The sequence below is a fragment of the Poromitra crassiceps genome (genome assembly GCF_964638095.1).
Source record: "Poromitra crassiceps genome assembly, chromosome: 21".
NCBI lineage: Eukaryota > Metazoa > Chordata > Actinopteri > Beryciformes > Melamphaidae > Poromitra > Poromitra crassiceps.
Genome location: NC_139638.1, coordinates 5,489,509 through 5,510,717, shown reverse-complemented (window position 1 = coordinate 5,510,717; position 21,209 = coordinate 5,489,509). Strand labels below are relative to the sequence as shown.

Sequence of the window (21,209 nt, the reverse complement as noted above, 5' to 3'; positions counted from 1 at the left end):
GGGGGGGAATGAAAAAATTGCGGCAATGTTTTAGATTTTAAATGGATAGATAATTTGTTCTTCAATAAAATGAAGAGGACTAAGAAGAAGAAAAGGCACTGGGTTTGCAAGAGCTAGTTTGCCAGTCTGAGAAATTAACCTCAACAACACATAGTATACTGTATTAATAATTGGAATTAATGTCAGCAACCACAGTTAATTATAATAGTACCCTATTGCATTCATCAATGAAATAAAAGTTCTTGTCATTCTACGATGCCTATTATATTCACTTGTCATGATGATTTTGATGGCATTTTACTCATCATGTTCTTTTTTGTATTCTTTTCTGGCTTCATTAAGATTATGTAACATTTTGGAATAAAAATACAGATTAGAAGTGCAAAACTGGAGGCCAGAATTGCAAATATCTCCACAGCAACACTGAACTTCCCTGGAGAGCTGACATACGCAGGGATAAATGTGATCCAGACCGCACAGAATATCAGCATGCTGAAGGTGATAAATTTGGCTTCATTGAAATTATCAGGCAGTTTCCGAGCCAAAAAAGCTAGAAAGAAACATAACATAGCCAGGACTCCTATATACCCCAACACAGCCCAGAAGCCTACAGCTGAGCCTAATGCACATTCTAGGATGATTTTGTCTTTAAAGTGTTTAAAATTCTTGAAAGGAAAAGGAGGAGAGATAGTTAGCCATAGTATGCAAATCAGGACCTGTATGAGAGTGAAAGCCAGAACACTGAGTCTCTGCTGAGCAGGGCCGAACCATTTCATGATATTACTCCCTGGAAGTGTAGCCCTGAAGGCCAGTAACACCACAATAGTTTTCCCCAGCACACAAGACATGCAGAGGACAAATGTGATTCCAAATGCTGTGTGTCGCAGCATGCAGGACCACTCAGAGGGCCGGCCGATGAAGGTCAGAGAACACAGGAAACACAGAGACAGGGAGAAGAGCAGCAGGAAGCTCAGTTCAGAGTTGTTGGCCTTGACTATGGGGCTGTTCCTGTATCTGAAGAAAATTAAAGCCACGATAGCAGTCATGCAAGTTCCTAACAGGGACGCCGCCGTAAGCAGTGCCCCCATAATCTCTTCATATGATAGAAACTCTGTGTCCTTCTTTTCACAGTCATCTCTTTTCTCATTTGACCAGAATTCAGGATGGCATCGCACACAGGTGATGGAATCTACAAGTTAAAATCAAAACAGATATTAGATTTTCTCAGTCGCTCCTTTATTTTCCCCACGGCGGTGGCAGCATGCCAGGCCGGGGTCAGAAGATGCCAAAGTTAGGACCCACTCAGTCACTCATAGACATTTAGTGAAGGGAGCTAGAGATAGCAAGGTTGGAGAGTCGGGATTCGAGGGCTGGCTATGGGGGAGGGGGTGTGGTGAGGGAAGGCTAGGGAAAAGGGATGGTAGCTAGGGATAGGAAGGTTGTAGCTGTAGAGATTCTGGGTTCAAGTAGTCTCTTAAGACACATGCCTTGCCTTGCAAATGCCTACCCGTTTGTACTTCATAGAGAAATTTGGTCAAAACGAAAATAAAGCGGGCAGTAGGTGGTGCTATGACTATGCATGTCTGAAATTGAGCACCGCACTCTGTCAGGTTCCCAGCAGCACACGCTGCAGCGCATCGGATGAACGGTTCACGAGATAAACCGCTTTTTGTGTTGCCTCCGAAATGGGACATCGCACTCATTCAGTTTCCTGGCAGCGCTCTGCCCATGTTTGAAGTTGATTGGATGAATGGTTCACGAAATAAACAGCTTTTTGTGTTGCCAATATGTGGCACTATGACTATGTGTGTGTCCAAGATTTGGCACTGCACTGTGTCGGGTTCCCGGCATCGCACTCACGTCTCTCGAGATAAAACACTTTGTGCTGCCAGTAGGTGGTATTTTTTTTAACAGTACAGTTTTTACATACATCATTAAATTGATATGGATGGATCTATACCTCTTATTAGACTATAAATACTCTGGTTGGTTGGTTGGTTGGTTGGTTGTTATATTTGCCTTTTGGTTGACAGCACAAAGAGGGAGAGAGGAGGATAGTGAGGGAGAGGAGGAGAGAGAGAGCAGGATGGAGTTGGCACAGAAAGAGAGAGAGAGAACAGGTGAGAAGTAGTCAAGACCCAGAATATCTTTATTGTCAGATTTGATTTTGAATGGGCTACATGCACAACTCCACTACTTCCTGAAATTAGTACAGCTTCTTTATTTCCTGTCATCACTATTGGATGAACTGATTAATGTCAGGTGTGCTGCAGTCACAACAATGATCAGGCACACCTGATTAATCAGTTCATCCAATAGTGTAGGACAGGAAATAAAGAAGCTGTACTAATTTCAGGAAGTAAAAAAGTTGTGCATGTAGCCTATTCCATGAGTATCTGTATTGTATCACAGTTAACATGAGACTGCGGGCTCTATCGTTGCAACGGCCTTAAAACAGTGCTTAGCGCCAGGCGCAGCGCAGATTAGTGGGTGTGGACCAGCGCACTCGATATTTTGGTGTCGGCACTACATGCGGCCTTAAGCATTATAACCACGCCTTTTAAGCGTAAAATTATGCACAGCCTGCTCATTGGAGAAGTGCAGTAAACAAATCACAAGCTTCCCTTTTAAGCTCCAATTCCATGGAGCGATCCAGTCCGGCTTCAGAAAAGCAGAGGCGCTCTGAGCTCCCCCCCTCCCCCCCTCCCCCCCAATCTCACTGCAGTTTAAATACTGCAAGCATGTAAATATGCTACACTATAGCAAGATCAAAGTGAAAAGAATGTTCTAAACGCATCGGCTAGAAAAATATAGCCTATCCCTATATGTCATGATGAGATTAGATTGGTGAAAGTTTGTCCAGAATGATATCGTTTTCTCTCGCTACCCTTTCTTCTCCCCTGCTGCACAGGTAGGATGTGCACATAAATATAGCCTACATTATGTAAAGTCATTGCATAAATGTGTTTTTATTGTAAAAGTAAATGTGAAGTAACCCCAGTCTTATTAGAGCGGACATCACAGCAGGACATCACAGTAGAACCGTGTTACGGCTGTCACTCATCTAAATCACGTTACAGTAAATCTGCGAGGGATAGATATACCACCTGGATTACATACATGTTTCACATAGGGTTGTGTTTTGATTTCTATGTTTTATTTTGTCCAATATTGAAATGTTCTAGAATTGCATGTTGTGTTAACAGAAACATTATTTATATCTACCACTTAGCCTATTTAGGCTGATTTGGTTGCTATTTCTTATCAAAATGTATTAGCCTCAATGCATGCTGGGAGATTTCACAAGTGGCTCAACAGCCTCTGAATGACAGGAGCTCAAAACTACGATATAACAACTTTTTATGACAGGGGCTCAAAACTACGATATAACAACTTTTGTTATCTTTGTGCCTCTCTGACGCACGAGAGAGAGGGAGTGAGAGAGAGAGAGGGGGGGAGAAAGTGTGAGATCGGCCTGACGCGTGAGAGAGAGGGAGTGAGAACCATGATGGTATCTTCCCGAGGCAGGCGCAAGGCGCGTTTTTTTGCGTTTGGCTGTGGCTCTAAATAGTATTTTTCTGCATTATCTAACAGTGTTAAGTTCTTGTACATTACATAATGATGAAGTTTAATAATTCTACATTTTGCTGGAGAGCCCTAGAAACCCCTCAAGGACCCCTGGTGGTTGGTAAGATGGGCTGGTTGAGCCAATGCTAAAACAAGCTTTATTTATTATTTATTTTTACTTTAAAACTCTATCTTTTAATTTGGTGCCAATACCATTTGTAATGACACCTTTGTAAATGAAGTGATGGCTTTGTTGCTCAACATTAAAGTACATTTTATCAGATTTGTTGGTGTCTTTCTAGTCACACAATTGAATAGTCAGTGTTTCCCATACACTGATCTATTTGTGGCGGTACACCCCAAATAGATTTTGACCACCACAAATACTGCCACATATTCATTTCAACTATAGTTGACTGCAAACTCCTGCTTTAGGGCTTACAGTATATTATTATCTTGTCTGAATATTATTCTAGCCAATAAGTTAGGAAGTTCCCGTTTGATTTCATGTTACTGTTATTTTCAAAGCAATTGTTACTTCAGTTGAGTTCTCCCCTGGAAGTGATTTTGGTATATGGGTCACTGTATTATTTAAGCAAGCAGAATTCTACCATATACCTGTATGCAGAATATATATATAGGGAGACTTATTATTTTTTCATCATTTTAAAGCCACAGAACAGTAAAGAGGATATTAACTCATTCACCGCCAAAGACGTCTTTGACGTGTTATCAGAAATAGCCCTCCCCGCCAATGACGTGTTTGACGTGTTTTTGTTTTTATTAGTGCAGCGCGTAGTTCAAACACTTCCCCAGCCTGTGACATGTTATCAGGTCCCTAGCCTCAAAGCCAAGCCGACAACACGCGATCAAACACATACCGCAGCTGTTGTTTTGAAATGAGCAGGAGCAAAAACAGAAAACAGAGAAACGTGCTTCCTTGTGCACAGAGGAGAAACGCCATTGAAACACACCCCTCGGCGCGCTGCACGAGCTGATCGGCTTGCTGCAGGGCAGCGGACATCGATCGTTCGCGCTAGTCAAACCCGTGACCAACATGATCGATCCTGGTCCCTGGACCCCGTTACTGTGTCCCAGCCAGAAAGAGACGAGACGGAGTCACAACTGTGTGAGGAGGAGAACAGCAGCCTCGCCACAGAAATGGCTTTCACACAGAGCAAAGCAGCACGGCCACTTTCCTGTCAAGGGCGAGGAAGACTGGATTCCAATGCGACAGGACCCGGATGATCTTGCGGTAAGGAGTGTGTGTGTGTGTGTGTGTGTGTGTGTGTGTGAGTGAGAGAGAGACTACACTGATCTCTGCATTCTATTCTATGATCACACTCACTCACACTGAGAAAACTGTATTGTTGAATGTAAAAAAAGCACTTCATGTATATATATATATATATATATTTGTCATTTGTGTCATAACGAATAATATTTACATGTCTGATGTCAATACAGTTCAAAATAAAAGAATTGAGAGCGAGTTCTGCCTGAGATTGTGTGATTTACAAAAATGCCATTTTCTGCCATTTCTTTCTCAGAGAGACCTTTTTGGTGAAAACAGGGTGTATATAAATGGCTATAAGTAGAGTACAGAACATGCTAAAAGCTCACTTTTTTTTTCCTGGTGAACCCAGAGATGTACATCTTCATTTTGAGGTATTGCAAATCACTTTGGTGCTAATAGATAATTTACTGTGGGTCTTGAAAGATGACCAACAATTATGAAAATCTTTGGCCTGTGCTAAATATTGGCAATCCTAAACTGGCCATGAATGAGTTAATGTGATGTGTGTAGTTCTTCATAGATCTAGTCTCTTCATTTTGATCTCAAAGTGCACCAGATTGATTATTTTTTACTTTAAAATGTAAAAAAAAATATCCCGGGGGGGCATGACCCCGAACCCCCCTAGGGGGTCTGCGGTCCACCCTATATTCTCTTTGGGGGAAAGCTCTGATCCTAAAACCGCCCCTGGTCACTACTCAGGGCCATACAATCTATGTAGGCCGAAAGAAAGCGAGAGCTGTGTCCGGGTTCTCGGCAGTAAGTCGGACTCATTCAAGGTGGGGTTTGGCCTCTGCCAGGGCTGCGTCTTGTCACCTGTCCTGTTTGTGATATTTCTGGACAGGATTTTGAGGCGTAGTCGTGGGGGGGTTGCAGTTTGATGAGCTAAGGTTTACATCGCTACTTTTCGTGGACGATGTGGTCCCTGATGGCATCATCGGTCTGTGACCTTCAGCACTCACTTGATCGTTTCCCAGCTCAGTGTGAAGCGGCTGAGATGAGGATCAGCACCTCTAAATCTGAGGCCATGGTTCTCAGCAGGAAACCGGTGGACTGTCTACTCCAGGTATGGAATGAGTCCTTAGCCCAGGTGAAGGAGTTCAAGTATCTCAGGGTCTTGTTCTTGAGTGAGGAGACAATGGAGATGGAGATGCGCTGGAGAGTCGGACCAGCAGGAGCGGTATTGTGCTCGCTTTACAGAGCGGCCCTTTCCACCCGCTCCAGCACTCACGGCCACTCACAGCCACTCCACTCCAGACCGCTCCCCGCTCGATACAGATTTCACCCACTCGCACTCACCGCTCCGCTCAAAAGAATAAAAAAGATAAAAATGCCAGGGTGTTTTAATTTGCGTTTAAACGCCTGGGCAATGGGCATTGCTCACTACAAATAACATGAGCTCAGCAGAGTCAGCTGGATGTTCGTTTCTCTTTCTTCTCGTCTCGCAGCAGCTGGCAAGAAAATAGTGGCCGTGCATATGGCCACGCACCGATGCATTCTGGTTCGAACACGTTGTGATTGAAACTGGAGCGGGACTGAGCGGGTGATCGGTGCCGCTCCAACTTCCCCTCCGGTACCACTCTCGTCCCTGCTCACCGATCAAGCGAAAATCCCCCCGCTCGCTCCACGCTCCGCTCCGCTCACATGCTCTGGATGAAAAGAGAGCTGAGCCAGAAGGCAAAGCTCTCGATCTACCGGTCGATCTTCGTTCCTACCCTCACCTATGGTCATGAAGGATGGGTCATGACCTAAAGAACAATATCGCCGAAGCAGACGAAATGGGTTTTCTCAGGAGGGTGGCTGGCATCTCCCTTAGGGATAAGGTGAGAAGTTCAGTCATCCGTGAGGGACTCGGAGTAGAGCCACTGCTCCTTTGCATATAAAGGAGCCAGTTGAGGTGGATCTGGTAAGGATGGCACATGGTGTTCCAGGCACGTCCAGCTGGGAGGAGACCACAAGGCAAACCGAGGGCTAGGTGTTGAGATTATATCTCCACGCTGACCTGGGAATGCCTCGGGATCCCCTGGCTAATGTGGCCAGGGAAAGGGAAGTTTCCCAGATAAACGGTTGGAGATTGATGGATGGATATCCTTTAAAGTCGTGTGGTAGGCCAAATGATAATCATGCATGAAATAGTATATTTAAGCAATATATCACGAGAGCAAGTGTGTTGTGGTGAATATATCCCGCTGATAAGCTGTTATGCCGAGTGGGATAACAGCTTATCAGCGGGATATATTCCACAACACACGCTGCTCGAGTGCTATTCATAGCTTTCAAGGGGCGTTACGTAAGTACAAGGAACGCCCATTCTGGCGGTCAAAACTCAAAACAACAATGGCGCTGAACACTGACCAGACGCAGCTCCAGCAAAAAGCGGTCTTTTTTCCACCAGTTTCCAGTCAGGAATATTTAGACCATCTATCAAGCGTTGAAAAAGAACGATATCTAAACAAACTGCACGTTTTGGGCACTTCAAACAAACCGAACTATCGTTAACGTTACTGTCCAACACATGGCAGTTCGGAGAAATTGTTTCACAACAAACTGCGTGCGGAGTGCGGACTCGTTTTTATAATGTTGTGGAGAGAGAGCACAGCCCTCGTCGCGTGTGAAGAGAGAGGGAGAACGGGTGAGACAGAAGCAAACTATTTTTTGCAGATCTCAAAAGCAGGTAAACCACTGTGGGATTAGTGAGACTATTGCTAAAAGAGAAGATACTGTAGTGATGCCTGTGCTGTCTTCCGCTCAAACAGTACTTAGCAGTACTGTTTGACCGTCAGGTGGGCGTTCCCGGCATCACGTAACGCCCCTTGAAAGCTATGAATATTGCTTTTATAAAACGGTTTCCAAGTATAATAATATAATAATAATAATACTATAAGTCCGACTGGCATCGTATTCTGATAGAGTCAGTTGAAACACTACTGTAAGGCGGGACCTCTAGCAAGAAGATAGACGTGCGGGTGATTTGATTGGATCGTTCTGGAGACTGAAGTCGACATTGGCCAATCCTGGCGCTTGCTGAGAGCTTTTTGCAAAGCTCGACACCAGAGCCGTATGCCGACACCAAGTAACGTTACGTCTTATTTAGAAATGCGGGGTTAAGAGTGAGGGCGCGCGAGAGAGGGGTTAAGACATTAGCCCGCGTCTATTCTTGTACAAAACATCATTTTCTGCGAAGTATTAGTAAAGTTATAAGCGAAGATCGATTCACAAGGATCTGAAAACTGTCTCCGCCATTTTGTTTTTGAGGTAACCAAAGCCTAAGAGAGTTGCACCATCATGCGTCTGGCTGCAAGCGAGTAGCTTTTTGTTTTGACACTACTGTAAGGCGGGACCTCTAGCAAGAAGATAGACGTGCGGGTGATTTGATTGGATCGTTCTGGAGACTGAAGTTGACAGTGGCCAATCCTGGCGCTTGCTGAGAAGCTGAGAGCTTTCTGGAAAGCCCACGGAGCTCGAGAGCAGAGCTGCCTTTTAGTAAGAGAGTTGCCATGGCAACCAATAACCCATGGCCATGGGTTATTGAACTCGGTTACTGGAATTATACAATGGCTGTGAACCAATCAGATTGCTTGATTTGAGAGAGCCGTTTTATAATATATATTATAATAGTTTATACCATGGTCTGGGTGAATACTCGATTCTGATTGGCTGCAGGGTGTCCATTAAAAAGTGATAATGTACAGTTGGTAAATTCATTCAGCCAAATGGTCTGTTCACCATTCATATCAATGCGCCATAGTTTCAACAGTGTTATCAAGAGAGCTGTTTGAGCTCTATGGGGCTCTATTCTCCCACAGGCCATCGGCGCTATTACGGGCCTTAACCGCAAAAAAACGTGCCTTGCGCCTGTTTCGGCAAGATAGCAATAGGCTTTAGGCTGCCAAATGCGCTTTAGGCCGAATGGGCGTGGCGCAGTCCCAAAGTGGGCGTGTCGGCGCTAAATACCAGCCTAGTGATATCTTGGGACCTGGCCTACATTTAGCGCTTTGCGCTTTTGTAAAGCAGGCCTATTCTGTGCCTTCACTGCTTCTTCTCTGTCACCCTTCTCTCTCTCTCTCTCTGAGTTCCCAGCATGCATTGTGTTTCTTCATTTCGCTACTAAATAGCCACCAAATGAGCCAAAATAGATATAAAAGGTAGTTCTAAATTAATGTGTAATGGTAACACAGCCTGCCATTGTCAACATTTCAATATTGGACCAAATAAAACCTCGAAATGAAAACACCACCCTTTGTGAAACATATATGTCCTCCTGGGCCTATATATACCCCTTGTCGAGTTAACATGATTTAGAGAAGTAACAGCGGAACGCGCTTCGGAACGCGCTTCTAATGGCATCTGCTATACTGTGATGTCCCTCCAATAACTTGGCCCTATTTCACATTTAGTTTTACAATAAAAACACATTTATGCAATGACTTGACATAATGTAGGGTATATTTATGTGCATCATCCTTCCTGCAGCAGGCGAGAGAAAATGATATCTTTCTGGACAAACTTTCACCAATCTAATAGGCTATATTTTTCTAGCTGATGCATAGAACATTATTTTCACTTTGATCTTGCTATAGTGTAGCGTATTTACATGCTTGCAGTATTGAAACTGCAGTTAGATTGGTTTGAGAAGCATAATAATATGGAATAATAGCCTATAATGCAGACAGACAGGCTGGATGAAGGGAGGGGGGGGGGGGGGCAGAGCGTTTGGCTTTCGTCTGGTTTTGCGGAATCACTGGAATTGGAGCTAAAAAGGCAAGCGTGCGATTCGTTTATTGCACTTATCCAATGAGCATGACGGTGCATAATTTTACGCCTAAAAGGCATGGTTGTAATGCTTTGGGCTGCATCTAGCGCCAGCACGACGATATCAAGTGCGCCTTTCCACGCCCACTGCTTTGATCTGCGCCTGCCGCTCGGCCTAGAAACTGCGCCGATGCAACGATAGGGGCCTATATCCCCGTTAAGGGTTAATATGACAATTTTGGAAGTTGAGAAAAAAATGGAGTCGGTCAAAGTAACTATTTAAATCACCCCTGTGTGCTCAGTTTATCAAAAATAACTCTTATTTACAATTTTGATTTTCGTTTCGGAGATTTCTAACCTCGCGTCACCAGGCTCTTCTCGGCGAGAAAGAGGAGATTTCCCTCAGGGGCGAGCCCGGCGCGAGCCGGGCCTTTGACAGAGAGAGAGAGAGAGAGAGAGAGAGAGAGAGAGAGAGAGAGAGAGAGAGAGAGAGAGAGAGAGAGAGAGACAACCTCTCTGCATTTCACTTGAATCCATTCTCATCACTTCCTGAAACTCTTCGCTCTTAAATGTTAATATACTTGGCCAATACATATCTATCATACAAAATAAAGCAAGTGGCCAAACGGTAATGTCTTCATTTAATGTAGAACGTAAAACATCGTTAAACCCACATTCCTGTGATAAAGTTAGCGTTTGAGTCGGCTTTAAAACGGAGGGTGGTGGAGGTGGGAGGGACTATTTTATTTCGTGGAAGACTGATTTACAGTATGAATAACAGACATTTAGCCATTTAGATTGCTTTATTTATTACACATGGAAATATAAATGACTGGTCTTATTGTTTTGTTGGCAAGTGACCATGGTATAAGCGGGTTAATGCACTTCGAGGTGTACATTATCACTTTTTAAGGGACGACGCGAGAGGCGTGAACCGTCCGAGGCGAAGCCGAGGATGGTTGCGAAGATAATGTACACCTCGTCGTGCATTAACCCTTACATATTTGACTAGGGGAGAAAATATATAAGGAGGGAGAATGTAAGCTACCGTACTTATTTGCATAATTAATTGATTGATTCATCATTTTACACCCAATGCATGCCTGGATAGGTTCCAGCCTGCTGTGACCCTGAAAAGAATTAAGCAGCTCGTAAAAATTAATGATGCATATTAGTTGTTTGTTACCTACAACTAATTTAGATTAATGTTTACACTACTAAAAAAAAAAAAAAAAAATGTTTTTTTACTGATGATGAATTGTACTGTATATAAACATATAAATACTGTTGTTGTATTTGAACATTTATTTAATTGCTGATATTAAATGTACAGGTGTTATACTCTGATCCATTAAATAATAATAGAGTACCTGTGGTGTTGCTGATTTCTCCCTCTGCACATGCTATACAGTCATAGCAGCAGACCGGCTTTCCTTTCTGGAGAACTTTATGGGTTCCTGGGGAACATGTCTCACTGCACACTGACACAGGCACCTGCATGAACAAAAAAGCAGTATGAAATGCTGTTGTCTTTACAAGTCACCATTTGGAATGCTGGTGAAATCATTACCATACAATAAACCTGCAAGTTAACAATCCATGAATGATCATATGGTATTAACCTGTTCTGAGTTCTGTTCCCAAATTAAGGACTCAGTGTGCAGATAAAACTGTTTTTCTGTAGGTAAAGATGCGTCGTAAAGACCAACTGTGACAAACTCCACAGTGCCATTTTTGTTCAGCTGCCAGTTTATGATTTCAAACTTTGCTGCTGGGTCTCCATTCTCATCAAAGTAAACTTCTTCCTCTTCCTTCGTCTTGAACTGAACCTTTTTTATGTGCTGCAAAATCTAAGCAGATAGATATATTACTTTACTTATTCCATTAAAAGCAAACCACCTCGTATTAGCTCTGCAGAATGATGGACATGCAAAATGTTATTAAACAAGGCCAGGTGGAAACCTGGCATAGGGCCGGTGCATGGTAGCCTATTGCCTATTACTTATCCTACTGCATAGGCTAAAATACCCGCTAACGTTCACGTAGCATATTAATTAATTAATCGTTCGGGGAATAGCTTAGTATACGCTGTAACGTTATGGACTGCTAACGTTCACGTAGCATATTAATTAATCGTTCGGGCAATTGGTTATTATACGCTATTATACGCTGTAACGTTATGGAGATTTCATTTAAATTACTGCCTGTCTATTGTGTTATGTTATACAACTGCTACGGACTCCACTCGCCAGCACCCCCCTCCCCCCAGCTCTTTCTAAACAAAGACTCCTCATGTCTCCACTCGGCGAGTGCATATAGTGGAGACATACCTAGCAACAATGAGATGATAGCCTATTACTTAGCCTACTGCATAGGCTAAAGTACCTGCTAACGTTCACGTAGCATATTCATTACCCTTACTGTGGCATGTCAAGCTGCAGCGTCCTCCGTGTAACGAGCAAAAAAGTATTGTGGAGCTGCAGCATCCTCCGTGTCCGTGTAACGAGCTAGCCACAGTATACCTGGGCCGTTTCTCAATACCAAGAATGCATTCTTGTTCTTGTGTTCTTGGGGAGAACGTTCTTGCTAGTCGTTCTTGGAAGAATTAACTTGCTAGGTCACAAGCACACATGACGCTGTTGGCAGTTTGAGACGATGCGTTCTTGAGGGTATTGCGCAATACCAGCGCAGAGGCCGCCTGCAGTACTACCCAAATAAAAAGCTCAGCTGATGTAGATGAAGCCAATTGTGCTCTGGAACTTTTTGCCATTTTTCGCCATAAATGTTCGTAAAGTGGCACTTATTGAAACCTACTACCCTGCTTGTAGGCATCAAAAGTCATCAGAAATTAATTTAGTGATGAAATAAAACTTTAAATTGTAAAAAACTTTCCGGAGCTTATGCCGTCTTCTCTGCTGCGTTCTGCCTCTGCTTATGCCGAAATGCATGCTGGGAGTGTGGAAAGACATTTAGAACCTGAATCCGTGCTCAAATCTAGGCGACAGAGTCGAATGTAGGGGCCCTGCTGTGCATGCACACCGGCCCCAACAATACTGTTTAAACAAAGAGCAAAAAATGAAAAAGAAAAAACGGTTAATCTGAAACACATAATGTTAAACTATCATTCAGCCTTCAGTGTTCAACTCACCGTGAATGGATCTGGCTGTACCTTATTGCCACATGTGTCTTTACAGCCAAGAATACTATGTAGTGCGTGAGCCACAGCATACACTCCTTTATAGACATTGTTAAAGATGGGCATGAGTGACATATCAGTGAAACTGTTTTGCTGCCCAGATACATCTTCAGACCCTGTACAGTATGTCTGATTCCCTTCTGAACCCTTCGTTTGCTTGAACCTACAATCAAACATTGTCTCCCAGAATTCTGTGAACAATTCATGACTAGATGAATTGAGTGACTTTATATCCAGCATGAACTCTCTCATGCCTGTGACATGGGCCTTGGGCATGGAAAGCCCTATAGCACCATCCAGGATGTGGTGTCCATTCATAGTTGCAGTGTGGGAATCAATAATCCAGGCCTCAATGCCTACCCACTGGTACCCAGTCAGGTTGTGGGCAGCCATCTCATGTATTAGTATTTCCATCTCAAAGGGGGATTGGAAAGCGACAATAACCTGGGAAGTGGAAGCTTTGATAATATCAATTAGTGCCTCTAATCTTTCTGGTGGGTGTGTTACTCTGAAGGATTCAGAGTATTCTAGACAGATGCCCAGCTGTTGGGCCGTCTCTGTGAATATCGCAATACCGTTATTGCCATAATCCGGTCCGGACCTAATTACCCCGACCCAAGTCCAGCCAAAGTGCTTGACCAACTGGGCCAGAGCTCTGCTCTGGTAGAAGTCACTGGGCATTGTTCTGAGGAAGGAAGGGTACCGGACTTTGTCACTGAGACAGGCACAGGTGGCAGAGTGGCTGATCTAGGGAGTAGAAAGGAATGATATTCCCAAGATGAGGACGCAAGTTCTAAAAAAATGTACACAGGAAAACGTTAGGGTTGTGCTACAACCCAGGTTTTACGAGTGAGAACGAGAGCTCTCACTAGTGCCTTAAACGCTGCAACGCAGCCCTATGGAAGACTGTTATTTTGCTCCAAAATTACTTTTCATTAAAACCTGACCACCCACCCGTAGGTGGCGTGGTACCCCCTGGGACTGACACGGATCCACGTGACTACGTCACGTCCTGCCAGTCCAGGGCAATCACTCTAATTTCTTCCAGCCCGCTGAGATCCGACGCACCCCGTGACGCATCGACACAGCAAGGCTGGGTAGTGAGAGCTCTCGTTCTCACTCGTAAAACCTGGGTTGTAGCACAACCCTAACGTTTTACTTCGTTTCGAACTCAAGCTCTCACTAGTGCCTCCATTCAACCGACCTTGCTGCCGGGAGCACCCCACAGGGCGACCCGAACGGCACCGGTGAACCACGGCCATATGGCAACGTTTATGCCTAACCGTCTGACATATTAGAGTGGCAACGATACTACTTTCTTGCCACCGACAGCACCGCGTGCGCGAACTGCGCACCGGACACGTCGAGACTGTAGTACCTGACAAAAGTGTGATGAGAGGACCATGAGGCCGCAGCACACTTGTCCTCCACCGACACACCGCGCAACAACGCAGAGGATGTCGCAACACCTCGCGTAGAAAGCGCCTTGATACCCTCCTGGGGAACCTTGCCCACGGCAAAGTATGCCAACGCGATCGCCTCCACTATCCAGTGTGATAAGCGATCCTGGAAAGGGGTCCGCCCTGGGCCCTTTGCCCAAAGCAAACCAACAGCTGATCTGTAAAGCGTAAATAACGCGTCCTGGCCACATAGGCCGAGAGCGCCCTTACGGGGCACAGCATGAGCAAACGTCTCTCCTCGCCCGTCTCTAACTGAACGGCGGGGGACAGAATGCTGATAAGTCTATGACCATAGACCTAAAGCTGCATTAATAATCTTAGGTTGGTAAGCCGGGTTAGGTCGCAACGTAACCCTGCGCCCATCATTACCACACAGGCCTGCTGCACTGAGAGGGCAATCAGGTCACCAACTCCCTTTCCTGACGACAAGGCCAGCAGCAGCGCGGTCTTTAAAGACAGAACCCTTAAATCGGCGGAGTCCAAGGGCTCAAACGGATGACCCGTTAGCCCGTCCAGCACCGTAACCAGGTCCGATTTGGGGGGAAAAAACGCACCGCGACGGCGGGCGCAGTTTACGCGCCCCCTTCATGAGGCGCAAGACCAAATGGTACGCCCCCACGGGGCTCCCTTCAATTCCCCTATGGCACGCAGAATCGCGGCTACGTACACATTAAACGACTGCGGGGACTGACCCGCGTCAAGCAGGCTCTGAAGGAAACAGAACTGGTCGCACACTGCAGTTCACTGGATCCACGCCCTACTTGCTGCATAGTGCATCCCACATTATCAGGCAAGCCCTGGGCTAGCAACTGGTCCGGTTCAGGAGCCAGACCGCTAGCTTCCACCTGCCTGGGGAGGGGTGGAACACCTCCCCCTCCGCCTGGGATAGGAGATCGGCCCGTACCGGCAATGCCCAGGGCGGATCTTGCGCCAGGGAGACCAGGTCCGCAAACCATGTCTGCCTGTGCCAAACAGACTAAAACGAGCCGGAGGCGCTGTTCCCTCACCCTGTCCAACACCTGACGGATCAGGGGGGGTCGGGGGAAACGCATAGAGCCCCTCCCTCGGCCACGCGTGCGCTTTTAGCGCGTCATGACCTAACGGGGGCTGTCCTCCTAGATCGAGAACCACAGTGGGCAGTGTGTCGCGCGCCGCGATGCGAGAGATTGACGCAGGCGCGACCAACCCTGGCCCAAACCTGTTCCATCACCCGAGGGTGGAGGCACCACTCCGTATAACGGGGATTGCCTCGAGACAGCAGGCCGGTCGTAACTCCGCCGTACCGGCAGATAGACCGCTGACACTGAAAGGAGACGGGGAAACACCCACAGGTGAATCCCCGCTATGGTTCAGCGCCCCCGACCGCACACCGCCCTGTTTGTTCAGGTGGGCGATCGCTGCCCTATTGTCCGAGCGAATCAGCACATGGTGCCCATGTGTGAGCCGCTGGAAGTGTTACCTCCGCATGCCGGGGGGACTGCGGAGGCAACGTTCTCTTTCGAGTCTGGCCGCACGCGGACTTGTCCGGCAGTGCGGTCCCCAAGAGAGCTCCCAACCAACGATGGGCCCATGGCGCCATTGATGGTGGGCTTGTCCTGAGGCAGAGCCCGGCGAATCGCCTTCAGCTCTAGCACGTTTATGTGGCGAAGCTCCTGAGCCTCCCACCGGCCGTTCGCCGAAAAATGCCCGCAAATCGCACCCCCTCCCCAGAGGGAGGCGTCTGTGCGAATCACCATCCTGAGCGGGACAGGGCCCCACCGAGTACCTCTCGAGAGGTAACGGGGGTCCGCCCATATAGCCATCGCCCGCCAGGCCTGACCTGTCAGAGGAACCCTGCGATGACGGTCCCCGGCCGAGTCCAGGCGGAGCCTGAGATTACCATATTTGGACCACGAGGGCATGTGTAGCCTCCCTAGCGGGAGCACATGCAGTGCTGAGGCCATCAGGCCCAACATCACTGTGCACTGATGCACTGACACCGAGGGCACAGACCTAACGTCCTTGGCTTGCCGTCCGAACCGTGCGAGCCTGTCGCTCTGGCGAAAGGCTCGCAGGAAGTATAGCTCGAGCCCCAGGAAGGTCGCCGCCTGCGCTGGGACGAGGCAACTCTTCTGCCGGTTCACCAAAAACCCTAAGGTTTGCCGGTGATCGGTCACCACTTGGTATGTTTCGCGGCACCGACCCTCGAGTCGGCCGCTAAGAGAACGACGTTGAGATATAGGAAGACGCGGATCCCCCTCGCGCGGAGGGGAGCCACGGCTGCCTCCACGCAAACCGTGAGGGTTCGCGGGCTCAAAGACATGCCGAATGGCAAGCCACAGAACTCGTAAGCCTTCCCCCGGAAGGAGAACCTCAGGTATTTCCTGTGTCTCCTGACCATGTGGACATGGAGGACCGCACCTTCCAGATCCCTGGAAGTAAGAAATCCCCCTGTCTCAACTTGAACAGGCGGGGAAGAGAGCATTCGGGATGGGACTTCCTCAGCGTCTTGTTGAGACGCCGAAGGTCCAAATTTGGACGCATGGAGCCGTCCATGGCCTCCTCCTCCACGGCCAGATCGGGGGTCCCGTCGAACGTGGGTGGGCAAACTGTAGCGCGTATCCCCTCTGGAGGGTGCGCCGTAATGGGGACGGGGGAACATAGATGCTCCCAGGCATCGAGCCTGTTGGACAAGATGGTCTCTTGTGGCCAACGGAGCGGAACCCGTTCCACCACTCGGATCATACTCTCTCCCTCAATGTCCCCATAGGAGACAGTGAACGGTCATCAAAAGCAGAGAGCATATGAACTGAATCAAGTCTCTCTGCCCGCTTCGCGCTCAGAAGAGAGTATCACCGTCTCATCATCGTGGATAGCGAGACTGAACATTTTAGAAACACATTTCTCAAGTTAGAAACTATAGAAATGATCCTTGAAATATAGTCATGTTATTGCTGGGCACCGGGACCTTTCGATCCGGTGCCCTGATGGGGGGCGGGACGTGAGAGGCTACGCCCCCCCGCCGCATGGACCGTTCCGTAGAAGCTGTGCATGCTGGGGGAGAACTTCTAACGCGAGCTCCGCCTACTGACGCGCTGTTGTATCGAAGTAACCCCCCCCCCCCCCTGCCGTGCGTCCTTTCGCAGGCTGGGGGGACTGCGGAGGTAACGTTCTCTCTCGAGACGCACGTGGACTTGTCCGACAGTGCGGCCCCCAGGCGAGCTCCCGACCAGCAATGAGCCGTTGGTGCCATTGATGGTGGGCTGTCCTAGGAGCCTCTAGCCGAGGCCAGGCCGTAGCCATGGACCAAGGCGAGCCTTGATGCTGGATATGAGACCCTGGGCGAGCTCCCGACCGAACTCGGGCCTTGGGCACCGAGGACGGTGGGTCTAAAGCTACAAGCCGCAGGCTGGAACTAAGCCCAGCCTTGGTGAGCCAACCGGTGGGCTTGACCTGGGCGCCGCCAACCGAGGCCAGGCCGTGGCCATGGACCAAGGTGCGCTGTGCCCCCAGCCAGGCTCCCTGCACTTGCAGGGGGCACCCCAACAAGGGAGTGCGACCCATGGAGAGCTCCCAACCACCCCGGGCCTTGGGCACCAAGGGCGGTGGGCTTGTCCTTAGAGCTACAAGCCAAAGGCTGGCACTGAGCCCAGACCTTGGCGAGCTGTAAGCCCTGCTGGACGCGTAGCGCCAGCAAGGAGCAGTATGTCTATTGTAGCGGAGGTATCTCGCGCCCAATGTACTTAGCACACAGATACTAACTGCACGGGTGCACGCCAGCTATCTGCAAAATGCTATCGTTCTGTGCTAAACAGTACTAATATTGCTATCTGCACCTATGCAAGGCAGGCTAGCTTTAACACTTCTTTGAGAGCGGACCTTGGCCAGCTCTCAAGAGCTTAGCTGCGGACCAGACCGAGGGTTCAAGGCGCCTGTGCAGCGTGCTCGTGCCCAAGGCCGAACACGCACTTAACGTGCCGATTCATACTCGGCCCAGTAGTTTACTAATAGCAAGCTCCCGCAGGGCGCACCCTATTAGCGGGAGTACCGCTTAAGCAAGCTAGCAAAAAGCACATGCTAGACAGTAAGCAACCCGGAGGCTAGCGAACGTGCGCGTGCAATGGTAACGTAAGCGGCAATAGCCCACCCCGAAGGGGGGGCACCAATACCCACAACCTGTTAACCCGAGAGAACAGACGTGGAAGCCACTAGCTAAGCTAGCATAAGCACTGAGAGACAAGCGTGCGCTAACACAAGCCTGCGCCCAGGCCAGTGCCGCGCGTCTCTACCCTGAGTAACACGGGGAAGCAAGCATGACCGCAAGCATTAGGCCAGCGGCCCGCGAAGCTAGTCAATCTCAGAAGAAACTCCACAGAGGGAGTTGCAATCTAGTAGATGCTAATTGCACGAGGCAAGCAAACACTTAGCAGACAAGCAAGCTGGCTAAGATGGCGTAAGTACTGAGAGAAGCGGCCCACACAAGGTGCGGGGCGAGCTCACCTAGCTAGCGAATCGCCCAGCTAAAATCTCAGACGCCAGTAAAAGCTACACTACATTCATGTAGGTCCCAGCAACGCCTGTTCAAATTAATTGTGCCGGTCGTAATCGGCCAGCGTAGCCTCACAGCTAATACAGCACCTAGCTGTTCCCCCCTCTCTGTGTCTAACAGGAAAACGGGGTTAACGTGCAAGCTAAGCCTGCACCGGTAAGAGCTGGAGTACTACACATCGCTAGATACTGGCTGCACGGGAGCAAGCTAGCTAACTAGCTATTTCACTGAAGAGCATTACTACTCTCGCTTAAGGCGCGCCCTACAAGAGGTAGCTGGCGCGAAGTACTTAGCACACAGACACTAACTGCACGTGTGCACGTTAGCTATCTGTGCTACAAGGTAGTCCAAGCTAGCTGCACTGAGCAAACTAGCTAACTATCTAACGCGCGAGCTCTAAAGCCGGCGTTCCTAAAGTACCTAGCAACAGAAGCAACCGCACGAATGCATCTAGCTATCTGTGACAACTGTGCTATCGGTACAAGCTATTCTGCATGTATGCAAACCTAGCTAGAGTTATGAGTGCAGACCTGAGTCATGCGCTCAAGAACAACGTTACCCCGTTTCCGGGGAAACGTTTCACATCAACTGCACGGAGGCAGCTACAGTAACAACGGTTAACTAAGGAAGATACTCTTAGCTTTTAGATGACTTGTTCCGACGCCGCAGGGTGAAGGGTACAGGGTCGGTCTCCGAAGCCTGCTTTATCCCGTCCACGCGAACCTCTTGAGGCGGGCAAGTTAGCCGGGACGAGCCTAATATCTAAAGCTATATAATATAACTCCTCGTTAACCGCGGGAGCTTTCACAAACACGTCTTCTACAGCGGGTGGAAGAAAGCGGAAGTGATTGCCCTGGACTGGCAGGACGTGACGTAGTCACGTGGATCCGTGTCAGTCCCAGGGGGTACCACGCCACCTACGGGTGGGTGGTCAGGTTTTAATGAAAAGTAATTTTGGAGCAAAATAACAGTCTTCCATAGGGCTGCGTTGCAGCGTTTAAGGCACTAGTGAGAGCTTGAGTTCGAAACGAAGTAAAACATTAGTACTTTAGCAGTAATTATCTTAAAACTGCCTTTACTGAGACCAGTCAGATGAATTGCAGTATATTAATTACTGTATTATCGAAAAAATAAAACAAATAAATAGCTCAAACTGTGGCCAATCTTTACAGTACATCATTATACATATCCCCTGTGTGGCAGGCACACCCACGCGTTACCCCCAGACTCTGACAAGTGCCTGTGGCACTCACACTGTTATACACTTACACACATCCAGACATACACACAACAGTACACATTTTATAACAGTCATCATGAGGACCGCAATGGAAATAAGCTGTTAGCTTTATTGCGTTTTTATCCTTTTGATAATGGTGAGCCTGTGTATGTATATATGTATATTGTATATACTGTGTATTCATTATCAATAAAGAACTCAATCAATCAATACATTTGTGTAAAAAAAAGCCCACCAATGGGATATGAAAAGGTCCAATGACAGTGGATATCGCCATGGAATGAGGGGAGGAGGACACTCCTATAATGGCCTGCACTTGGGCCGGTCTGGTGCAGGGTGCCTTGGAGGCTGTGGATATATCCTCATTACCGTTAGCCAAGGCCAGTGCCACCCTGACTCCCCTTGCAATGGAGCCACATTCATCATAGATCTTGTAGCCCAGAAAGATGCCAGGCAGCAGGTCTGTGCTGTTGTTAATCTCCTCGATGGCAAAGAGCATAGCCTGAGCAAACTGGAACCCTGTGAAAGTCAAACTTAACCCAAAATGTTATAAATGGTTGGTGTTATAGCAGTATGTCCTTGAAATGAAACGAAATTAAAGGTGAAATTAAATGAGCAAACATTTTGTATTTCGCAACTCAGCGTGATAACCTTTTTTTAATCAATTTTATATATCTACCCAGCTCCTGTAATCTTCATCTTACTTATGTTAAGCAGCTTGCTACATTGTGATTTACCTTGTGCACTGCAGTGGCGGTGGTCTGTACATGTAGGCATCCTGTCTGTCTTTCCAGCTGGTGTGGAAAGAGAAGATTCCACCCAAAATAATGTCCCCATTCTTAGACAGCTGGGGGATCTCCGGCTCCCCTCTCTGCCGACACACCGGCTCCTCAGCCCCAGAGAGAGATGCCACCAGCAGAAGCTGCAGAAGGGCCCAACCCTGTTTTGTCCACGTTTGGGTGGACATCATACTAAAGGCCGTTAGACACCAAGAGCGATGTGAATATACAGCACGAAATTGCGATCTGAATTTTGACCTGCCAGTCAACAGACGTCGGAAGCGAATTTCTGAAAAATTTACCTTGGTCCAAAAAATTAAATGCTGCAATATCACTCAGTGAAACTTCGCCATTTGTATGCACGGTTGCATTGACTGATATTGGCTCAAAAAC

The 21,209-nt window shown here is 47.6% G+C and overlaps 1 protein-coding gene across 1 annotated transcript; it reads right to left on the bottom strand.

The window, feature by feature from the left end:
- Nucleotides 1–275: 275 nt before the first annotated feature.
- LOC310795214 (extracellular calcium-sensing receptor-like) lies at nt 276–21,007 on the bottom strand (the record flags this gene model as incomplete). Its single annotated transcript, XM_083657279.1, has 6 exons — nt 276–1,189; nt 10,984–11,107; nt 11,236–11,463; nt 12,762–13,556; nt 20,273–20,570; nt 20,775–21,007. The coding sequence occupies 6 exons, from the start codon at nt 21,005–21,007 to the stop codon at nt 276–278; spliced, it is 2,592 nt and encodes an 863-aa protein (XP_083513405.1).
- Between the last annotated feature and the right edge of the window lie 202 nt (nt 21,008–21,209).